Source organism: Eretmochelys imbricata, chromosome 2, assembly GCF_965152235.1.
Source record: "Eretmochelys imbricata isolate rEreImb1 chromosome 2, rEreImb1.hap1, whole genome shotgun sequence".
Taxonomy (NCBI): Eukaryota; Metazoa; Chordata; order Testudines; family Cheloniidae; genus Eretmochelys; species Eretmochelys imbricata.
The window spans coordinates 203,498,841-203,520,765 of record NC_135573.1 but is presented as its reverse complement, the minus strand read 5'-3'; the positions used below and the strand labels follow the sequence as shown (position 1 = coordinate 203,520,765).

At 40.5% G+C, this 21,925-nt stretch overlaps 2 protein-coding genes across 2 annotated transcripts in view; both read right to left on the bottom strand.

Annotated features, from left to right (window-relative positions):
• Nucleotides 1–21,925, bottom strand: part of TBC1D5 (TBC1 domain family member 5) — a 480,265-nt gene that overhangs the window by 56,438 nt on the left and 401,902 nt on the right. Inside the window, exons 19-20 of the mRNA XM_077811294.1 lie at nt 20,268–20,333; nt 9,818–9,981 (exon numbers count right to left, since the gene is read on the bottom strand). Of these exons, the coding sequence (XP_077667420.1) occupies nt 9,818–9,981; nt 20,268–20,333 (230 nt within the window). The remainder of the gene's footprint in view (nt 1–9,817; nt 9,982–20,267; nt 20,334–21,925) is intronic.
• On the bottom strand, nt 6,325–8,030 carry LOC144261571 (uncharacterized). Its single transcript, XM_077811293.1, has 2 exons — nt 7,687–8,030; nt 6,325–6,965 (listed from the first exon to the last, which is right to left on the bottom strand). Exon 2 carries the CDS (start codon nt 6,961–6,963, stop codon nt 6,424–6,426), a length of 540 nt encoding a protein of 179 aa, XP_077667419.1. The 5' UTR covers nt 6,964–6,965; nt 7,687–8,030; the 3' UTR covers nt 6,325–6,423.

Below are 21,925 nucleotides of genomic sequence, written 5' to 3'. Positions count from 1 at the left end.
CTTTGAAAAGGAGGAAAACCCCCAGTTGTAATGGGTCATGGATCACAAGGTGCCCATGATGTAGAATACAAATTATGCCCAGACTGACAACAAATCTGGCAAATTTAGCTAGATATAAAAACTGAAAAGGGAATAAAGAATTGGAAATTGCCCCCTAGAACAGAAATTCTGGTAAAATTTATCTATAACAGGGGCAGATGGAGCCTCATGATTCCATGGGTGCACTCTACTAAGCGTTTCTTGTTGCAGTCAACTGGGGCACTGGTCAGGCTCAGCAGCACCCTCTGTCATGGCATGACAACCCTAATCCAGGCTCAGTGTGGAGGGCAGCGTTTGGAGAATGAGCACGCCCCACACTCACCCGGCAGTGGCGTGAGGCTGGGCCCACCTCTCCACTCTGGGCACTGTGACCAGGGATATGGTGTTGCAGCGTCACACAGGTTTGTCACTTTAGTGGGGATTAATGGTTGCTGTGGGTGCAAATGAACCTATAAAACCCTGAAAAAGCCACTACTCAGGTATAAGCATCGTTGCACACATTGCTTATAATACTTTTTTAAAAAAACCTTACTGTAATATTGCTTTTATATCCATAAGTAGGTGCTCAGATTATATGGTGATGAGTACCAAAGAAATGACAATAAATATATAAACGAACTAGGGAGATTTCTGATTTGTTTTTTTCCCATTATGATTATTTTACTATTATGTTTGGCTGGCTTTTTGCTTTTAATTCTAGATATACAAATAGTGACTGTAGGACAAATGTGAGACTGAAACAGTCATAGTATTCTGTCCATAATTTTAAAAAAATCCCAAGAAACAAGTTTTTGGATGTTAAAGATCTTTGAAATAAGATAATAAGTATTCTTGAATCCATATATTTTTGGAGTGAATACAGTGCATGTATTGTGCTCCTACATTGTGTTTCTAAAATGTTACTGAATTGCCTACTAGGTGTGATATATTTTCGCAATATTTTTTTTTCTTATTTTTGCTGCTCTAGTTACAATATTGCCTCCATCTAGTCTTTTATTAATAATTCCCAAAGCATATCTTTTGTTATAGATTAATGACCCCAAATAATAAATTCTCATTTAGTTTTCACAAGTGATTTCTTTTGCCACTGCAAAATGTTGATTTGATTCATAATGTAAAAAAGACATTTTTGTGAATATTTATGAATTATGAAACACAATACACCATGAGCAACATTTCAGTCTTTCCATTTGCTTGTTAAATATATTAGATTTATTCAACCACTATTTATATTTTATTCACTTAAAAATGGTTCTTAAGCATCAGCTACATAACAGTTCAAGTGAAATATTCTCTATTCCAAATGATACATTTGTTCTGTGATGTGATTCATGATTCAGTATGCAGTTTTGGAATTGGACCTCATTATTTAGATCTTTTAGGAGCTCTGATTATAATGTTCAGAATTTAAGAAGGGTAATGCTTAAGTATAGTAATTATGCAAGGACTCAAAACATTTACGAATGTAAACATTTACACTAACTTGCTACAATAAAAGTACAAGATCTGTGTTTTTGTGGGGAGAAGCTTGATTTAACTGAACATGAAAAAATTTCAACACATCCTAAATTGAAATATAAAACTACAATTTCTTTCAAGGAGAAAATAAACAAATCATTTAGATTTGGAATGGCACTGTACATATTTTTTTTTTTATAAGAGTCCAGTCAGTTTCTGAACATTTGCAAAAATGGAAACTCAGGTAAACTATTAGATAATTTAAAGAGCGAAAAAAGGCAGAGGGTAAAATTTTCAAAAGTGCCTAAGGAACCTAGATCCCATTCACGTTGGATGTAAATGTGATTTGGGCTTCTAAACGCCTATGTCACTTTTGAAAATGGGACCTCAGCTCCTAAGTCATTTAGGCACTTTTGCAGATTTTACCCAGAGCCTCCAAACAGTCAAGATTTTGAAATTTTATTGCATCTTCCCTAGCAGCCACCAATTATTGTCCAATAATTTTAAAACCCCTTATTGCCTTCTGCCAAATTATGTAATTTTACACTGTTACTATGTAGAGATGGGTCAGGATGTGGAAATAGGCATTATTACTGGAACACATGATTTCAGTAGGACTTAAATATTTAACCCTCTTTTAGCCAGTACAGATTATTGGCTGTTCTACACATTTTGAAAGTCTTCCAAATGGCTTTACAAATCTGATCTGTATGTCATCATATTGACCTCAGATATGGCTGAAAAACAATATGGTTTTGTTGTAATCTCATTCACCTTATGTAACTAGAGCAGGGGGTTCTCAAACATCATTGCACCACAACCCGCTTCTGACTACAAAAATTACTTCACGACCCCCAGAGGGGGGACTGAAGCCTTAGCCCGCCCAATCCCTGCCACCTCGGGTGGGAGTGCCAAAGTCCAAGGGCTTCAGCCCCAGGCAGGGGGCCTGTAATTTCAGCCCAACTGCCCAAGGCTGAAGCCCTAAGGCTTTGGCACCAGACAGTGGGGCTCAGGCTTTGGCTTTGGTCCCTGGCCCTAGCAAGTCTAAGCTAGCCCTGGAAACCCCATTAACATGGGGTCATGACCCACTTTGGGGTCTCAACACATAGTTTGAGAACCGCTGAACCATAGTTTTCATTTGTATAACTTCTTGTTAAGCTTCCTAGAAATTCACTTCCTGCTTTTACACCACCACAGTTGTTTTTATTTAAATGGAATTACTTGAAGCATGAAGATGTGTAATAGCTGACTATGATGGTGTCATCAAAAACCTTTTTACAAAAATTACATAAACATGTCAATACATAAATATGTGAGAGAGAAAGCTTATTTTATAAGACATTTCTTTTCCTGATGCTCACACAGCTCTTTGATCTGCGTAACAGCAATGCTGTGGCTACATAAGGAAGGAAACTGAAAACAGTGCAACAGTTCCTACAGATCTAAAAAGTACCCTACAAACTGTGGTCAGATGACCTGGCAGCCTGTCAGATTTAAGTGCTTTCTATTTCCAAGGTTAGAATGGCATTGAAAAACTAAACAAACGCCAAGTTTCAAGTGTCTGAATTGAATTTGGCCTCAAATCAAAATCAAGATAATCACATCAGAATGGCAAAGCTGGAAAATCTCCTGAAATATAAATTACAGTTTCAGATTGATTCATTAAACTTAATACACTACACTCAAATGTCAGCAGAGGTGGGTTTTTTATATTAGACCCAGCAAACCCCAAACTATTGATTAAGAAATGAGATTTTACAAGAAAACATTTATAAACTCATTAAGCAGTTATAATAATAGTTTAAATTATATCACATTCATTTCTAGGAATGTTTTGATTGTCATTAAGAAAAGGGCATTGCACTGGGACATTTGTATTTCTGAATAAATGCGAGGTACATGTTAAATACGAATTCACAAACATTTTGTTAAAACACTATATTTAGGAGTTTAAAAAATAATTTAGCCCACATAAAAGGTTTATGGAAGTAAAAAAAAGTCTTTAAGCTTACAGGATTGTACAAAATGCACAAAAGGAAATACTTCTACTCAAGGACAATATGTGTGTGTGTGTATATGATGTTATTGCCACCCCTATTTATTTTGTTATCCTCTTGGCTTTTTATGCTTTGTAGTCTATGGCCAAAATTGTCAAACGTGGGTGCCTGAAATGAGGCAGCTAAATTAGTGGTTTGATTTTCGGATGTGTTATGCAAAATGCAGATCCCAGGGCTTGTCTACACTGGTGCAGCTGTGCCTCTGTAGTCATTAGTGAAGATACTACCTATGTCTATGGGGGAGCTTCTCCTGTGGGTAGAGATACTCCACTTTCCTCAGAGGTAGAAGCTGTGTTAGTGGGAGGGCTTCTCCTGTTGATAAACTGCTTTCTGCACCGGGGGCTAGATCAGTATAACTATGTCGATTTTCCACCCACCCAAGTGATGTAATTATACCAACACAGGTTTGTAGTGTAGACCAAGCCTCAGACATCTGTTTTTCTAAGATTTGTACAGGTACTTGCAACCAACTTCTAACCAGTTCGATAGGTTATATAAATCACAAACATTAACCCTCTGACAAAGAGACGATAGTATATATAGGAGGAAAATTGTATGTCTGATGGTGTCACTTAAGTCAAACCTGAGATGTAAGGAAACAGCTGATAAGGCCAACAATAATCTTGGATACAACAGTTTCCATCTTAACACTTCTTTGTGGCCAAAAGCCCAGCCCAATATCTCCTGGCAGAGACAGGTGTCAGACAGCTCCAATGTTTGCCAAAACTAAGAGCTAGTCAGCCCCAGCCCTGCTATTTGCCAAGAACAGGAACCGACTGTTCTTAATTCTTGTAGTTGAAGGAAGGTGATCATAATAAGAAATGAAGGGCTGCAAATCTGTCCAATTTTCCTCCACAGTTTGCTCATAGGGAGGGGGAGATAGGTTATGAGAGGAAATGATCCCAGAGCTCTATTCCAGGGGTTCTCAAACTTCATTGCACCATGACCTCCTTCTGACAACAAAAATTACTACAGGGCCCCAGGAAGGGGGACCCAAGCCTGAGTCCACCCAAGCCCCACACCCTGGGGTGGGGGGCAAAGCCAAAGCCGCACCTCCCCAGGCCGGGGGCCCAAAGCTGAAGCCCAAGGGCTTCAGCCCCAGGCAGGGGGCCTGTAACCTGAGCCCTGCTGCCCAGGGGTGAAGCCCTTGGGCTTGGACCCGGGCCCCAGAAAGTCTAAGCCAGCCCTGGCCACCCCTCTTCTGCCGCTAAGAGTTGTGGGAAGGTGGAGGGAGTCACGGGGCATCCTGGGTCCTGTCCCAATGCCCCGTCATGCATTGCTTCGCATCCCAGCAATCCCTGTGCTTCCGTCTGCATTTGGTGCCATCTTTCAACCGTCTGTGTACTGAGTGCCCTGCCTCTTCGTTCTGCGGGAATGGATCCCGCACTGTTCATCAATATGCTGCTCACTCTCACTAACATGTCACAAGTGGCAGTGGAGTTATTCCTTCAACTACAAAGGCAAAAGGAGTTCAACATTGATCTTGCCACATGTAGTGGCTATGACATGAGATTGCTTGTGGCATTCACAGAGGTGCTGACCACAGTGGAACACCGCTTTTGGGCTCAGGGAACAAGCACTGAGTGGTGGGATCACATCATCTTGCATGTCTGGGATGACAAGCAGTGCCTACAGAACTTTCGGATGAGGAAAGCCACGTTCATGGGACCGTATTACGAGCTCACCCCAGCCCTGCGGCACAGGTACATGAGAATGAGAGCTTCCCTGTTGTTGGAGAAGCGTGTGGCGATTGCATTGTGGAAGCTGGCTACTCCAGACTGCTACCAATCGGTCTCTAACCAGTTCGGAATGGGAAAGTCGATTGTTGGACTTGTGTTGATAGAACTGTAAAGGGCCATTAATCACATCCTGCTCCGAAAGACTGTGACTCTGGGCAACGTGCAGGACATTGTGGATGGCTTTGCAAAAATGGGCTTCCCTTACTGTTAAGGGGCGACAGATATTCCAGTTCTGGCACCAGACCATCTAGCCACCAAGTACATTAATCGGAAGGGGTATTTCTCAATGGTTCTCCAGGCGCTTGTGGGTCACAGACACTAACCGCAGGCTCATCCAGAAAGGTAGATGACACACGCATCTTTCAGAACGCTGTCCTGTTCAGGAAGCTGCAAGCAGGGACTTTCTTCCCGGACCAGAAGATCACCGTAGGGGAAGTTGAAATGCCCACTGTGATCCTGGGAGACCCCGCCTCCCCCTTAATGCCGTGGCTTATGAAGCCATACACGGGGCACCTTGACAACAGCAAGGAACAGTTCAACAGCTGAGCAAGTGCAGAACGGCTGTTGAGTGTGCTTTTGGCCATTTAAAGGCCCCCAGGCGCTGCCTATATGGGAGGCTGGACTTGTCAGATGACAATATTCCTATGCTTATAGCCACGTGCTGTACGCTCCAGAATATTTGTGAAGGGAAGGGTGAAAGCTTCACTCAGGGTTGGACTGCTGAGGCTCAGTGCCTGGAGGCTGAATTTGAACAGCCAGAGACCAAGGCCATTAGAAAGGCACAGCGTGGGGCCATAAGGATCAGGGATGCCTTGAGGAAGCAATTTGAAGCTGAAAGGCACTAATATTTGTTGCTATGCTCGGGAGTGCAGTGCTTGTAATGCTAGGAGGTGATTGTGATTGGTGCAGATGATGCATATGAAAGTGTAAGAAAATTGCCTGTTGCTTTGCAGGGCCCTTTTTGCTTTCAATTAATGGAATAAAGCTTGCTTTCAAACCAAAACAATTCTTTTATTAAAAAACAACCACCAGATGGGAGAGAGAAACAAAAAACCACATCAACACTGAGGGAGATGGGGGAAGGAAGGGTCCCAGGAGGAGGGAGGGTCCCAGGATGGTTAAATATTTGTTTATGTCCAGGTATCATATCCAACCTTCTCCTCTGGAGTACAGTGCAGCAGGTACTGTACTTCAGCAAGGCTAAACTGCAGAGGGATGGATGTTGAGTGAAGTAAGTACGGGGAGTCCGAAGTGCTGGACTGTGATGGGGCAGGAGTGGAATGCAGTGGGTAGAGACTGGAGCCAGGAGGTTGATAAGAGTGTGTTGGTGGTGTCTGGGGAATCCATGGGAAAGAGTATTGTGATAGCGGCTGCAGGGGAGGGCGGGCGCAGAGCTGCTTGGTTCGCAGTGCTAGTAGTGCCTGGAGCGTGTCCACTTGGTGCTCCATAAGGTTTAAGAGCCGCTCAGTGGCTTCTTTCTGGTGTGCCACGTTCTCCTTTTGGTCCCTCTTCTCGCAGTCCTGCCACTCCTTCAATTTCTGCTTCTCAGCCATGGAGTGCATCATGACATCATGCAAAAAGTCCTCCTTAGCTCTTCGTGGCTGCTTTCTAATTCTGCGCAGCCATTCAGCCAGCGATAACAAAGAGGGAGACTGGGCTCCCATGGTCATACCTGTGAAGCCAAAATGCAACATTTGATAAAAGCAGTATTGTTTGCAACACACGGACTACTGATTCAGTGATTTAAAACACAGACACTATTCACATATCTACCACTAACTGGCTGATCCCAGGCAAGCACACGTGAGCCACCAGACCCCCAAAATGGTGAATAACCACAGGGGCTGGGGAAATCAGTGTTCCAGGACCGTACTGTACACTGGGCACATGGCTCTTGGGGAGTGCCAGCACTTTGTCGGGGGGGAGGGGGAGGAAGAGGGCTTATAATAATTACTGTACCCACATTTTCCACAGGCTCTGTTCATTATGGAAGATATCTCGCTACTGAGGGTGAGCAGGGAATCAAGGGAGGGTCTTCTCTAAGACTGCGGCTTCTGCCCTGGCCCCTATGTGGCTCGCCTGTGTGCAGCAATGGTCCCCCCACCATCCCCGTGATGGCAGAGTGGCATGGGAATGTTACCCTTAATGGGGCAAGAAACAAAGCAGCTCTGCCAAGGAACCTGCGGCAGCGGATTGCCCAGTATCTCCATGAGAGTTTTGTGGAGATCTCTGAGGCAGATTCTTGTGACGTGAGGGAGTTAATCAACACCCTGTTCCGCTGCTCAGACTAGGCATGTGGTGGTACGCGCATCATACAGACACAAGCCTGCTTTCTGCAACCCTCCTGCCCCCAACAACTCACTTCAGCGATTCCCAAAATCAAAGCCACTTACCAGGGGCCTCCTCTCCTGTTTGCGCTTTGCCAACCGCCGACAGCTGTGACTGGCTAGCCTCCTCTGGGACAGAGAAGAGCTCCTGGCTGCATGCATCTCTGACCTCCGAGTCGTCCTCTGCTTCTGGGTCTCCCTCCCCCTCGACATCCTTGTCCAAGATTTCCTCCTCTTGGCTCGGTCCACTCTCGACTGGCACGCGAGCCACCGAAGTATCCACAGTGGCTTTCGCAGTGGAGGTGAGGTCACCACCGAGTATCACGTCCAGCTCTTTGTAGAACCAGCAGCTCGTGGGCGCAGCACTGGAGCGGCGGTTTGCTTCCTGCGCCTTGTGAGTAGGCGTTCCGTAGTGCCTTCACTGTGACCCTGCACTGCAGTGTGTCCCAGTCATCACCCCTTTCTGTCATGCATCATGAAATCTGTCCATACATACCATAATTCCTATGGCTGGAGTGCAGCTGGAACTGGACAGCCTCCTCTCCCCAAATGCCGATGAGGTCCAGCAGCTCGGCATTGCTCCAAGCGGGGGATTGCCTGGTGCATGGAGCAGTGATGGCCACCTGGAAAGGTGTGCTGAGACCACTGCATGCATCACCAAGCAAACAGGAATGGGACTTTCAAAATTCCCTAGGAATTTAAGGGGTGGGGCTCATGGTTGGTCACCTGAGAGCTGGTCAGTAGAGTTCAAACCGATGACCAAAGAGGCGAGATGAGGCATTGTGGGACACCTACCGGAGGCCAATCGCAGCACTGTAATCAACCAGGGTGTGTACTGAGGTGCTGTAGCCCTGGCACAGAAAGCTGTACGCCTCTCGCCTCTTAGTTTCTGCGCACTAAGTGGCTTGGCAGTGTGTGCACCTCGGGAGTTACACCGCAGAAAGCTGCTTTACTGCCCAGAAACTTGCCAGTGTAGACAAGGCCTTATATACTTGTGTCTTTAGTCACCCCAATAAAAGGAAAAAGCAAATAACCTGCACTTCAGTGTCTTCATTATTCCCAGTATATTGTTTGAACAGAGCTGAGTAAAAAGCTGAATGGATGTGTTTTTTTTTCCATTTGAAAAACAAGTAGGTAAGGTCTTAAACTTAAAAATATAATATTTTTTAACAACTTTTCCAGCAAGGCAGCAAATTTTAAATACCAAATAGAAAAATCTATATTATTTGTAATCTTAGGGTTAAAACTTTAAAGTTATGACACTCACAGTTAACGTTTCCATTCTGTCTTTAACTTACCATTGTGCATTTGTATTTCTGGGATCTCCGAATATTGCAAGTTTTGGTACAGTACAGAAATTTTCCTCTTACAGTTACTATTTGGTGAAATTAACAGGAAATTCTATCAACATAAATTTGTAAAAACACAGAAAATTTACATTTTGCCTCCATTTTTGAGCAAAAAACTCTACAGTTTTTCAATACATAAATATTGCTCTAACAATCAGAAAGACTATGTGAGGCCGATGGCTGAAGAAAATGTTTTTTTAAGTTTAAAGTAATTAATTTTTATTTCAGTGAAGGAGCCTGCTCCCATAACATATAAGATTAATCAACCTAGATCTCTTCTCAGCTCTTTAGTAAGGTGGTAAGTTCTTACACAGCACCTACCACATCAGCAGATTTCCTTAGATGAAAGCAACAAGTTTTTTAAATAGGAATTTCTCGTGTCTTAAGAAAGTGGCTGCCTGGAGATATAACTGTCATTGTAGGATACAGATGTGGGAAACCTTGAACATATTAGGGAATTTGCGGGGCACGAGATGGATACATTTGGATCTGATGATTATAAAGTCTGTCTCTGAACTGTTTATTAGTTTCGGGCCCACCCCTGAGGTCTAATGAAATAAATGAACTTGTCGGAGTCTCTCTTCTCATCTGGCCCACGAGAGACTTTCAGGGGCTTCAAAAGATAAATTTGGGTTGTGAGATTGAGGGTAAAGAGCAGATGCTATTTAGCAAAAAATATATACAAATATCTTCAGTGATTTTTGTTTTGTCATTAATTTCTGCTTGGGGAACATTTTCAAATGCAAATGCTTAATTAATAAGAAAAATAATCAATTACAATAAATGAAACAATGTGTCATGGAGAAAAACCCTAAAACACAACCAGCTCACAATGTTCAGGAACTTACAGACTCTTTTCTGCCCATAGTTTTGCTGTGGGAACGAGAGCGGGAGATGGTGCTGAAAAAGAAATCTTTCTTGGATGCAGACAAAGGAGGCGATCCTGTGCATTCACGTCCTGCAGACAAGCTCTCTATGCTTGGAGATGAACTGACATTTTTTGAACTTTGGCCTGTAAAACAAGCACAGAGCAACAAATCATTAAATCAGTGGAAAACTGCTCTCTCTATCAAGTACCTTTGTGTTTCAGGCTATGTCTACACTACTGTGGTAAGTCGACCTACGCTATGCAATTCCAGCTACGCGAATAATGTAGCTGGAGTCAACGTACCTTAGGTCGAGTTACCGCGGGGGGTCGACTGGAGAAAATCTCCCGTCGACTTACCTTACTCTTCTCATCGGGGTACAGTACAGGGATCGACTGGAGCGCGATCTGCTAAATCGAACGCCGGTGGATCGATATCAGAGCGTCGATCCCTGCTGTAGTGGAGACCTGCCCAGGTGTTGCTCACTGAGATTCATAAGCAGATCAACATAGAATGAGATTCTGCAAAATTAAAGTGTGTCTGTATGCATTGTGACAAATGGAGAACTACTCTGACATACAGGCCTCTGTATATTTCTAATGAGAGGGCACAGAAAAACAATACCCAATCTTAATAAGCACATATGATACCTAATGGTACCGTAGTAATTTGTATGACACACACAATTAATATGAGAAGACTGATGTGAAGCCTTCAGTCTTACACACAATATGTGGTTGGGGAAAAAGGATGGAAATGGAAAATAATTTTTTGTTTAATGAATTCCTATATAAGGTTGTGAAGAAAGACTTTTATGATGTTCTACTTTCCTTCCATCATTAGGAGTTGTTCTGCATAACTATAGATCAAGTACTAGGATTGAGAATTAAGAGCCCCTAAGAATGGAACTAAGATTTAAATATTTTAATAGATGCAATTCAGTTTAATCTTCTTGCACCAATGAGAAACAAACAAACAAAGAATATGGCTGATTTCACTTTGAGAAGTTACACCAAATTCATAGGAATCAGCTCCAACTCTCGAAGACTTTCCTTTATAAATGTTACTATCAAACCATTTGTTTCAATATGTCTGGAGAAATCCATACTAACTTGCATTAATCTTATTAGGGTTGCTAAATAAGTACAAAAAGAAAGTCAATTCTCCCTTCTGATCCCCTAGGCCCAAAACTGTATTTTCTATCATAGGGATGCAGAGCTAACACATACATTTTTTTATATGCTGACTGTATATTCCTTTATACCAGTGCAGCATCAAGCACACCAGGCAGTGCTGTAATACATAATTAAAATAAAATAAAATAAATTGAATTCACAATTTTATTATGGAAAGGTTGAGCATATAAGCTCCTGGTTCTTCAACTCACAATAAAATTTGAAATATAAATATAGGGCTCGTCACCTGTTGCAAGCTATCATTCATTAGGCGCTTAAGGCCTATGGATATGTCTACACTGCAATTAGACACCGGCAGCTAGCCCATGCCAGCTGATTCAGGCTCATGAGGTTTGGATTGCAGGGCTGTTTAATTGAAGTGTAGACTTTCAGGCTTGGGCTGGAGCCTGGGCTCTAGGACCCTGAGAGGTGGGAGGGTCCCAGAGCTTGGGCTGTAGCCTAAGCCCGGAAATCTACATTGCAATTAAATAGCCTCACAGCCCAAGCCCCACACACCCAAATCAGCTGGTATGGGCCAGCACAGGTTTTTAATTACAGTGTAAACATACCCTAAGTCTTACTTTACCCATTTTCTCTAAAGCACAGTTTAGAAATATGAACATCAGAATATTGAAAGAAAGCTCAGAGTACACCCAGAGTATACTCTGCCTCTTAACAGCTGATCCAATCAACAGCTGATCCAATCAACGTTCTCAACAGCTGAGCTGAAGCATTATGAAGATAAGGAGTGAGAGTTCTAAAATGAAATATTTGTTTCCACTGAACATCATGTAAAAGATAGTTTTTCACTTGCCTGACGTTTGCATGGCACATGGAGCTACACTTCAAGTCCTATGGATTTTCTGTTTAGTGCAGTGGGGAAAAAAATTTCAAGGTCCCTGAGTTCACAACAGGTAAGGTATTCAGGAAGCTAAGATAGCTTTCACCTCCACTGCTGAGGTTGATAAAGATGATATATGACAGTGGTTTTAAGAGAACACCACCACCTACAAATAATAATATAGAGGATGTAGATCAAGAGCTTCTCTTCTCCCTGTCTCATATCACTCAAGAACAAGGAGACATTCAATAACATTGACAGGTAGCAAATTCAAAACTGAAAGGAAAAGTAAAGGCAAGGAAAAATTATTCACACAATGCATAATTGGCACATGATGATGTTTAGGCCAAGAACTTACCCAGAAAGGAAATCTAGAGTTATTACAGTTAATGCTAAACACATTTTGGGAAGGAATATAAAAATCTCATGCTTCAGGGCTTAAACCACTCTACAGCTATCAGAGATTAGGATAAGGCCTTCATAGAGGGCAGTTTACTGTGAGGTTTCTTGCACCTTTCTCTGAAGCATCTGGTGCTGGCCACTAGCAGCGAGAAGATGCTGGATTAGATGGCCCACTGATCTGATGCAAAATGACATTTCCTATATTAGCAACAGAGTTAGCCTTGGCAAGAAACAAAAACTTTTATTTAGGTCAAAAGGGTTGCTTTTAATATTGTTTATTTAAAATATTAATTTAATAGCCCCATAACAAAAACAACTAATATCCCAGTTTTCATGAAGTGATGTACTGTCATTAGGGCTGCAAAGATGAACTGGGATGGATGATAAAAGTGAGCTAGGATTTTTAAAAAAGCCTTTTTAAAGTGTATATGGGAAAGCGGATCTAGTATGAGGGGCACAAAATCCTAATTTGAAAGGAAAGTTAAATACTACTGCAGTGAAAAAAGTTATAAAATGCCATGAGAAATTATGGACCAGGATTCTTTTTAGTCTTCTGTATTATTTTCTCTCTCAGTTCTCTTTTCTGATTTTGCTGCTTTTGTGAATTGATATATAATTAAGACCCTACTTGAATCATGGGATGATTGTCAAATAATTGTGGATGGGTTGTGGACAAGACATTGAAAACGGCGGAAAAGTAATAATAGACTTTTATTAATTGCAATAATTTGGAAAAGCCAGAGAAAACCTATTTAAAAAAAATTTACTGGAACAATATAAGCATTCAAGTACGATGTTATGCCTGCTACTTTTTTTGATAACCAGACATTTTGCTGCATCTATTTTACAGTCATTAATGTGCAGGGCTCCTTCTATCAGTCCCAGGTGGCTGGGGTCTTGCTGTTAGCCCCTGGTGGCGGCAGCCGGCGTCCCGCTCTCAGTCATGGTGGGCTCCCGCTGTCAGGCACCTGGCTGACAAAATGGCGGAGGAATCCTAATATTGCGGGATCTGCAATATTGGCAATTAGGTAGGGCCTTATATATGATTTCATGAATGCTTTCGCCTGTGAATTCACTAGACACTTTACAGTCATCACATTGTATGGTCAGCTATTTTGACTGATCCCTTTTGTTTTACTAACCTCTATGACACCAGAAATCATTCACACAAAGGAAGTGACCCGCACGCATAGGTATAAAGTTACTCACTGGTTTTCTGATAAATCTCCTTACAATCTGCCCTTGGTTTTACTCAAAAGCATTTCTGCTTCGGCCTTTCATGCCAGTTTCACTCTTGCATATGCTATATATAATTGCATACAGCTGCTAGCATGGTCTGTATTTTGTAATGGTTGTTGCTTAAACTATTTTGAAAATTTTACAACTCCCTTTCTGTGGTAAATCACATTCTCCCCTCCAATATGGACTGCAGCTTTACTCCTTGAAATGTGTTTCCATAATAAATCCACACCACACAACAGAGAGATAAAACAATAGAAAACTACGATAGAAAACAAAGTTAGAAAAGGCTGTAGAAAGCAAGAGAGAGATTAAGACACCAAAAAGACACATGGAATATTAACACCACAGATTAAACAAAATTAAAAGACTAGGGAACACAACTCTACTTTTTGTTTTTATATATATTTAGAAAATACATTAGCACTGTCCAGTGTCTTCTAAGGCCTCGATCCTAAAATGAGGTCCACCCATGCAAAGTCTCTTAGACGTCCAAGAGACTGGTTGACGGGGTCCCATTGTAGAGTTCTCAATAGCATTCTGATCCTTACAATATGTGCGGCACATAATACTGATGGTTTAATTTTTTGATAAAAATTATAGTTTTTCTTAAAGGAAAAGTATAAACCCAAACAAACGTGATCTTGGGAAAACGACTTCAAATGAAACACTATTTAAAAACAAACAACTGGATACACTGAAATCTTGTCTGAAGAATTGGGCCAGGACACAACAGTTAATAAGACACCACATACTGCAGAATCAGATGATGGGTAATTGAACAGAATGCAGGGAGGATTGATTTGAATGTTCAACAAGCTTCCTGGCGCGGTAGAAAAGGTGATGAATAAACCTTTCCTCACTTTTCCCCAAACTCCCTTTAATCTCCCTTTTGCCTTCCTCTCCCTCATTCCCCCTCAAGCCTGCCAACCTTCACATGGTCACTAAGCAGCCACCATCTTTCTTGAAGGCAGCTTGGCTTCAGCCCCACTGGAAAGTGTGGGAGATGGTGGCCATCTTTGCTGCAGGCATTCTCACTTCACCTGAAAAGGCTATAAGGAATGGCAGACATCATTGGGAGGGAAACCCCAGGCTTCAGTCCCATAAATTGTAATGGGAGATGGTGGCCATTTCTGAAATCAGCAAAACTTCATCAGAGTGAAAGCAGAAATCATAAAATCACAAGAACCTTTAAAAAGGGTCAGATACCTCATGATAAAATTGAATGATTCAACAAAGCTGCTATTTTTCTAGCAGCTTTACTGAAACAAGAGAGGCTTCAGGTAGCAAGCTGAAAGTTGCACATTAAAATGTAACTGTCTAAATAAATGAATGAATATATACTGAATGCCTGATTTTGATCTTCTACAGTAGAAAACAATGTTCAGTGTGGTTCTGAAATGGTGACAATGGTCTAAACCAAAGCAGGGCTAAAAGACAAGGTTCAGGATAAAACATGAAACCATCGCCATGGAAAACACTGCTAAGGCACAACACAATTGAAGATGACTCCTGCACTTTTCTATTCACAATCACCATGTTTGGCCTCTTGCTCTGAAACATCATCTGAATTATTTTATAAATGCTCCATTATGTACATTGTATTTTACGACTTAAATAACAAATAGAGATGAGCCTGACTCACTATGCTTGGATTTGAAATTTAGTTTGAATTCAAACTTCCTGAAATTTCAGCTATTTTTTTAATCCCATATTTGGTATTCTAGTTGGTATCATTATGAATGTAGGAGACGGTGGCTGAAGATCTTCTACAAAAAATAATTAGTCTAATTTTCCTCATTTTTTTTACTTTATGAATGTTCTCCCTAGCAATTTAGTTTATAAAGTGGCCTATCATGCTCTCTTGGGTAATATACAAATTAAAAAAACCCACATTGATACCAAAAAATTGAATACAGTGACAACTAAAAGGAGTCAACAGCTTTCACTCAGAATAATCTTCAAGCTCCTAAGCCATGTCTCTCAAGAAAGAACTGAAAAAAAAACAGATAGGCTTTGCAGTCAGCTAACTTTGGCTTTGTTGGGAGAAATGAATTCCTGAGACCAGGGCTGCGCAGTGAAAGTGCTCTGACTCCATCTCTTAATGGTTTAAATCTTGAAGCTTTAGATAATAGCAGCAGCAACAGTAATCAATCACCTCTGCTAATTTCAGCTCTAGGGAAAGGACATGAGGAAAGAGGCAATCTCCAAGGTAGCCAGGATTTATAGTAAATGACGTAGAGCAGTATACATCCAATTAGCATCTTGAATTAGACTTGTAAATACTCTGGAATCCAGTGCAGATGGAGCACAGCTGTAATATGCTCCATATGTAAACCACCACTAAGCAAGTTGGAAGCCACTTTCTACTTATGTTAATGGAAGTTTCCTGATGAGTGCTGTAAACAGTAAACTAATCTGGAAGTGCAAAATTAGGAAGGGGTCAGTGTCCAGAGGAAAAGTCCCAACCTCCTTTAATAATGAAGATGAATAAAAACAATATCAGATACTATTGCTCTTTGAATGTCCAAAGTAGCTACGATCTAGTGGGCCCCGAGACTGAACTTGTTAACAAAAGGTAAATTTTGCCTGAGAAGGTAGGTATCTACCTACTGTATCTTCTTGGTATTTGCCCCAGACAACCAGCATAACCTCCCATCTTGTCAGGATTCAGTTTTAGCAGCTACCCCTTATCCAAACAATTTTACCACAGCAGCATCATGTACACACTGAAAGGAAGGTGGATAGTACAGGACCCCAGTGTATCTCATATGAGAAAGCCCTGAGGCAGAATTACCCCAAACTAAGACTTGGACCCTCTCAGATAAAGAAAAAATGGAGCAACTTGCATTGTTCCATCCATACCTGTCAGGGTGCAGTGGTGGAAGCATAAGACACTTCAGGTCATTTATGCATACAACCCAAGTTGTTGGTGTTAATTGAGAAAAAAAAATCAGAGAGAGTTTAGGTCCTACCTCCTTTATATACCATCTCTTTTTCTATCCCATCACAATGGTTGACAGCAACTTTTCAGAATTTCTTACAAAAATTTTATAGTTATGATGTAATCTGAAGGGTATATTTCATGGATCTCAAGCCATGGCTGGGAAATATAAATGCTAAAAATAAGAATAACTTATTGGGTGTGGAGTGTGAAATCAAAGATAGAATGAGAAGAAAGAAATTTAAAAAATAGGTAACATATAAAGGGTAAGCTAAATAAGCTATTTTCCCCCTGAATAAATGACGACTAGATAACTTCCATATTTGTTCAGGATAATTGAAACAAAGAACAATGTGAAAAAATGACAGACTTTATATTACATATGATGCCATTACATGCTTTTGTGCTCAACCTGTTTTAACTACATTAGTGAATACTGTGTGCCAGTAGATGACGTAGCAATAGGTTCACAGATACCATCAATATTCGCAGAAATAGATACACAGTACTTGGAACACATCACAGCATCATGCATGCAAATAACAATACCACAGTTTCAATCAAACCCACATAATGGAAAAGGTGAGTTGTAAAAGTGAAAGTATTTTTGAATGTTCTCACAGAACTAACCCCCCCAAAAATATAAATCACACAGGAAATGGAAAAGGGCAGCAAACTGTCCTTTTGGTAAATACCATGCCATCAGACAGACTGCAAAAAAAGGATCACAGTTTACAGAAAAGATTAAAATAAATCAATACACTGGTAATAGAAAAACTATCTATAACAAGGAGCTCAGTAGACTGCACAACAACACTGTTCTGCAGCGGAATTACTTAAATGAGATCAAGAGATCTGAACAATCGAACACTTCCTGAATACAAATGGATAACCAAATGACCACTAGAAAAAGTTATATGGAATGCTATGAAAGCTAAAATATAAAGCTCTAAACAGAAGAAATGATGAGCATAAATATATATCTATAGTTTTCAGACATAAGTTATAACTAAAATGGACACTAGACTATAAAAAAAGAACTTGCACGTAAATTTGAGCAAACCTAAGGAAAATATTCAACATTAAACTTTGTGTCTACTCCATTTCTGTGGGCACTACTGTGATACCGACAATTATTGGGAAGATCAAGAACTACATATTAAGAATCAAAAAGGAGTGGCAAATCACTATTAATTAAAACAGGCTACCACCAATGACCAGAAAGGCTGTGATATCTAAAATTAGAGAAAAAAATCTAAGACCAGTCAAACCAGCCCTATATGCTTTGATTAACAAAACAGGACCCATTTAAATAGCAAACTCCAATGCTGTAAGTCTAAAATTTGGCAGAGTTGCAGCTCCCTTGAGACCTTGCATTGTGGAAATCACAAAGTCTTACCATAATGCTTGTGTCAACTATTTCAGATTTATTCCACCTGTGTCCATTTTTGAAAACTTAAGAATCTTCATTTTATGTTGGAACACCACATTTGAGCATTGCCTGCGCTACACAGGTTTCAGGACCTCAGCAGAGTAAATACAAAATAACAGATGGGACTTTGTAGCGTGTCCCACTGATTCACCACACTTACCAACTAATGGCATAGTACAGTCACCCTACAGAATGGCTAACCACATCTAAGGACATCTAAGGAAGCATATAATTTTGGAAAATCAAGTAGAATCAAAACAAATAAATAAGGAACAGAACCCCTACCTCGAATGTGCCGCCAAAATGTGTAAGAAGGCGACAAACAGAACTATATATAGTAATGAGACTACACCACTAGCTAAATACAGCCCATTCTTCTCTAGTACTTCAACTAGCAACCTTGGAACGTCACTGATTCACAACAACCCTCTCCCCTCTGCTACTCAATCTAAGATCAATACACTCCATTCTCATTAAAAAGAGCTCAAAATAGCATATTAATAGCCCAACCTTCTAGAATGAAAACATGCACAGAGGGGCCCTTCAATTTAGACAGGAGACTTCAGAAAGCTCAAGGTAAAAACATCAGAGGAATGTACAGAAGAAAAAGCTGTGCAGTACTAAACGCAAGACTAGTCTGGGCACACTACCATACAGTACGTTTACGATGTATACATGTGCATGGATGCAGAAATGGTCGCCTATTTGCTCACAGAGATTGAGGATGCCATGTCAAAATGCAGAGAGAGTACTCCAGCTGGTACACCCTCCCCATGCCAGAAGAAGTAGTGCTCCCACAACACTGACTATTTGCATGCTGCTAAAGGAACCTGATGTTCTGCCTGGTCCTGTGGTTACAAAGGCTCAGTTTCTGTACCCCTAGAAAAAGGCACAGATGCTGGGTTAGGAGAAGAAACTGACTTCTGTATAAGGGTTGGCACTGCTGGCGAAAGAGCTGGGGTGGAGTCGTGCAGCGGCTTGAAGGCAAAAATGAGAGATTAAACTGAATGCAGTGTACAATGGGAAGCCAGGAGAAGGACTCAGAGAGGGGATGACAAACTGGTGAGCAGGGGAAAGATTATTAGTGACTGCATTTTGAAGGTACTGGAGATTATGACTCAGGTATAAGTCAGGCTAAAGAGAAGGAGGTTGCAATAATCAAAATGGGATAAGAAGGGTTATGAACATTTTAGTTTCAGGACCGAGAGGAAGTTTCTGATTTTCTATACATTCTGGAGGAAGTAGCGGCAAGATTTAGATACCGCCTGGATATGTGGGGAGAATAAGAGTAAGTGGCTAAAGTTACTTCCCAGGCTGTGAGCCTGGAGGACGGTGGCAGTAACTTCAGTGGAGGAGGGGGAAAGTGGAGAGGATTTAGAAAGAAAGAAAAACAGTTTGGTTTTACCTTTACTAAGAGTGAGTTGTAGATGAGCCATACAGAAACAAACACTGGAGATCCATGCTGAAATCAGGGACTGGGCAGGAGGAAAACAGATCAGCTGTAGAGAAGTTGATTTGTCAGTAGTAAGCATAAAGATAATAGTTGAATCCATTTAGGTTGACAAGGCTGTCCAGGGATAAAGAATGGAGCAAGATAGGGATCAAGGAAAAGGGGAAGAGGATGATAACCTAAGTGAGGACTAAGCCAGGAAAGCCAAAGTAGGACAGGATCTCAAGGAGAAGTGAAGAGTACTCAGATCTGCTAATCTATAATATGGCAGTTCCAGTAACTAGGATGTACAGTACTGATATTTGAAAAAGAATGATTTCTACAGGTGTTGTTTCTTACTAATTTGACTTTCTTTGCTAATCTATTTTGAAAGTTCATGCAAACTACTGTACAATTCCCCTGTCTTTACCAATACTTTAACTGGTATAAAATTTTTCCACTCAGTTTTTCAATTTATTTAAAACAATTCAATCTACAGATATCGATATCTTAATATTTCACATTCAGGCAGCTAAGCCTTCTCTTTAAGTAAAAATGCATCTCCGATTAATTACAGCAGGCTTCCAGTCCCAAATGCCTCAATCAAAGACTATCATCGTGAATATGTGCACCAAAAAAGGGAATCTGAATATTAACAAAGTAAAGTGTGAAATTAACTACAAAATACAAGATCAATCAGATTTTTAGCAAAGACAGAAGCTGGCACATAGTGAATGTAAATCAGTATCACAGCCACACTCAGCATCACGGTGTTAATGAATTGAAGGGAGACCTTTTTTCTTCTGAACAACAGTGCCACCCAGTGGATGGACGAGGACAGTGAGTTAATAAGCACTGGAAATGGAAAAATCGCAGATGAAATCCGGCGGGGGGGGGGGAGGTGTTCCTTGACAGACCAATGATAATGCTGCAGGCAAAGAGATACTATGAGTTGCCATGGCAACTGTACCTTGGAGGGCTGTTCGATTCTGAGCAGGATCAGTCATCTGTGCTTCGCTGCCTGTAACTACATCTCCTAGTAAATAAATAAAAACATCTTAGGATTTTTACAAGAACAAATACAATTTATTGAAATAAAGTCTTTTAACTTGTGGTTCACTGAACAATGGTGACACTAACTCCACACAAGAAACAACATGAACCAAGCAAAAATAGTAAGTGAAAAATATGTACGAAAGAGAGTTGGCAAAAATTAATGGGATGTTTTGGCAAAGAAACGTGGGGTTTTTTTTATATAAAGCAGGTATGCAGAAAAACCCCCCCAAAGTGTAAAGAGATTTTTTTTTACATAAAGATGTGAACAAAATTGCACAACTAAACATAATTTGCTTCTGGCTCTTCACAATGGTAGTACAACTCTGATACTAATGCACAAAACAGTATCAGAGAGTTGTGCTATTATTGTGAAGTGCTAGAAGCAAAATATGTTTAGTTGTTGCAATTTGTTCTAAGGTGCTGCTAAACTCACACCTTTATGTTGCTGTTGCTGATTTTAATATGCATTTTCTTAATCACGTATGAAATAGTGTTGTCAGTAATGCAGTACTAAAATCAACAAAAAGTAACAGATTTGTTAGTCTGCAGTTTATTCTATTCATTACTATGTAGCTCTGCTTGAGTAAGCACAGCTGCTCCCTTTTGCCCCAGAAACAACACACTTGTTTTCCAGACATCATCAGCAGGGAGTTAAAATATATAGTGAATTCAAATAGACTGTATTGAGTGGCATGTCATAATGTTATATTGATTATGAAGATCTTGTTTTACTACAACTACTTCAGAAATGTAAACATGCAAAATAAATAGTAGTCTGGACACTCCAATAGCTGAACATAATTTTGGTGGTATTTCATTTTCATACTGGTCATTTAATATGCGCTTGTGATAAAGTGGCATTCAAATCAAAAGCCTTTTTGAGTCAAGGACCCCAAAGGAAAACTATATCTTGTACTGTAATTTAAATGATACAAAAAATTAGGTACAGTCAATATCACAAAGACGAACTGAAGGAGAAACTCTTTTCTTTAATGAACACATCACCAGCTGGTAACTAAAGAGTAAGTGGCTTCTGAAGAAACAAGAAATCCTGTGACACACAGAGGGCAACAACTTAGCCAGGTTTTTTTCTAGAGACGTTTTCCTCTTCATATTTATTTTCCTTTTAGGATAACAAGCTCTACACACAGTACACTGAACTCAAGCTTTAAATTTAACCTCAGGGTCAATGAAGTGCTCCTTCAGTAGGAATAGGACAATATTTTAATTCTTATGCTGTTAGCATGCTATCTTACACAAGAAAGCAGTATTGGTGCCCGATCTTTTCCTGTACTGTAGGGTAGACTGAGTATGGTTAATTTAATATTAGCAGAATTTGATTTTTCTATTAGGTGGCACCCTCAGTGCTTGGGTACTTAGTTCAACTATTATTTCTAACATTACAGATGAATCTGGAATTTGCAGATTTATAATTGTATTCTTTTAGATCAGTCTACAGTTCTCCATTTACCTTATTTTAGTGCATAGGCATTAACCTCACAAGAATTCAGCACATTACAAAAACTTTAAAATGAAGAAAGGACATAAATTATTGATCTTTAAAAAATCAGC

Coding starts and splice junctions, on each gene's coding strand:
- LOC144261571 (XM_077811293.1), bottom strand. CDS start 6,963: ATGACCATGGGAGCCCAGTCTCCCTCTTTGTTATCGCTGGCTGAATGG.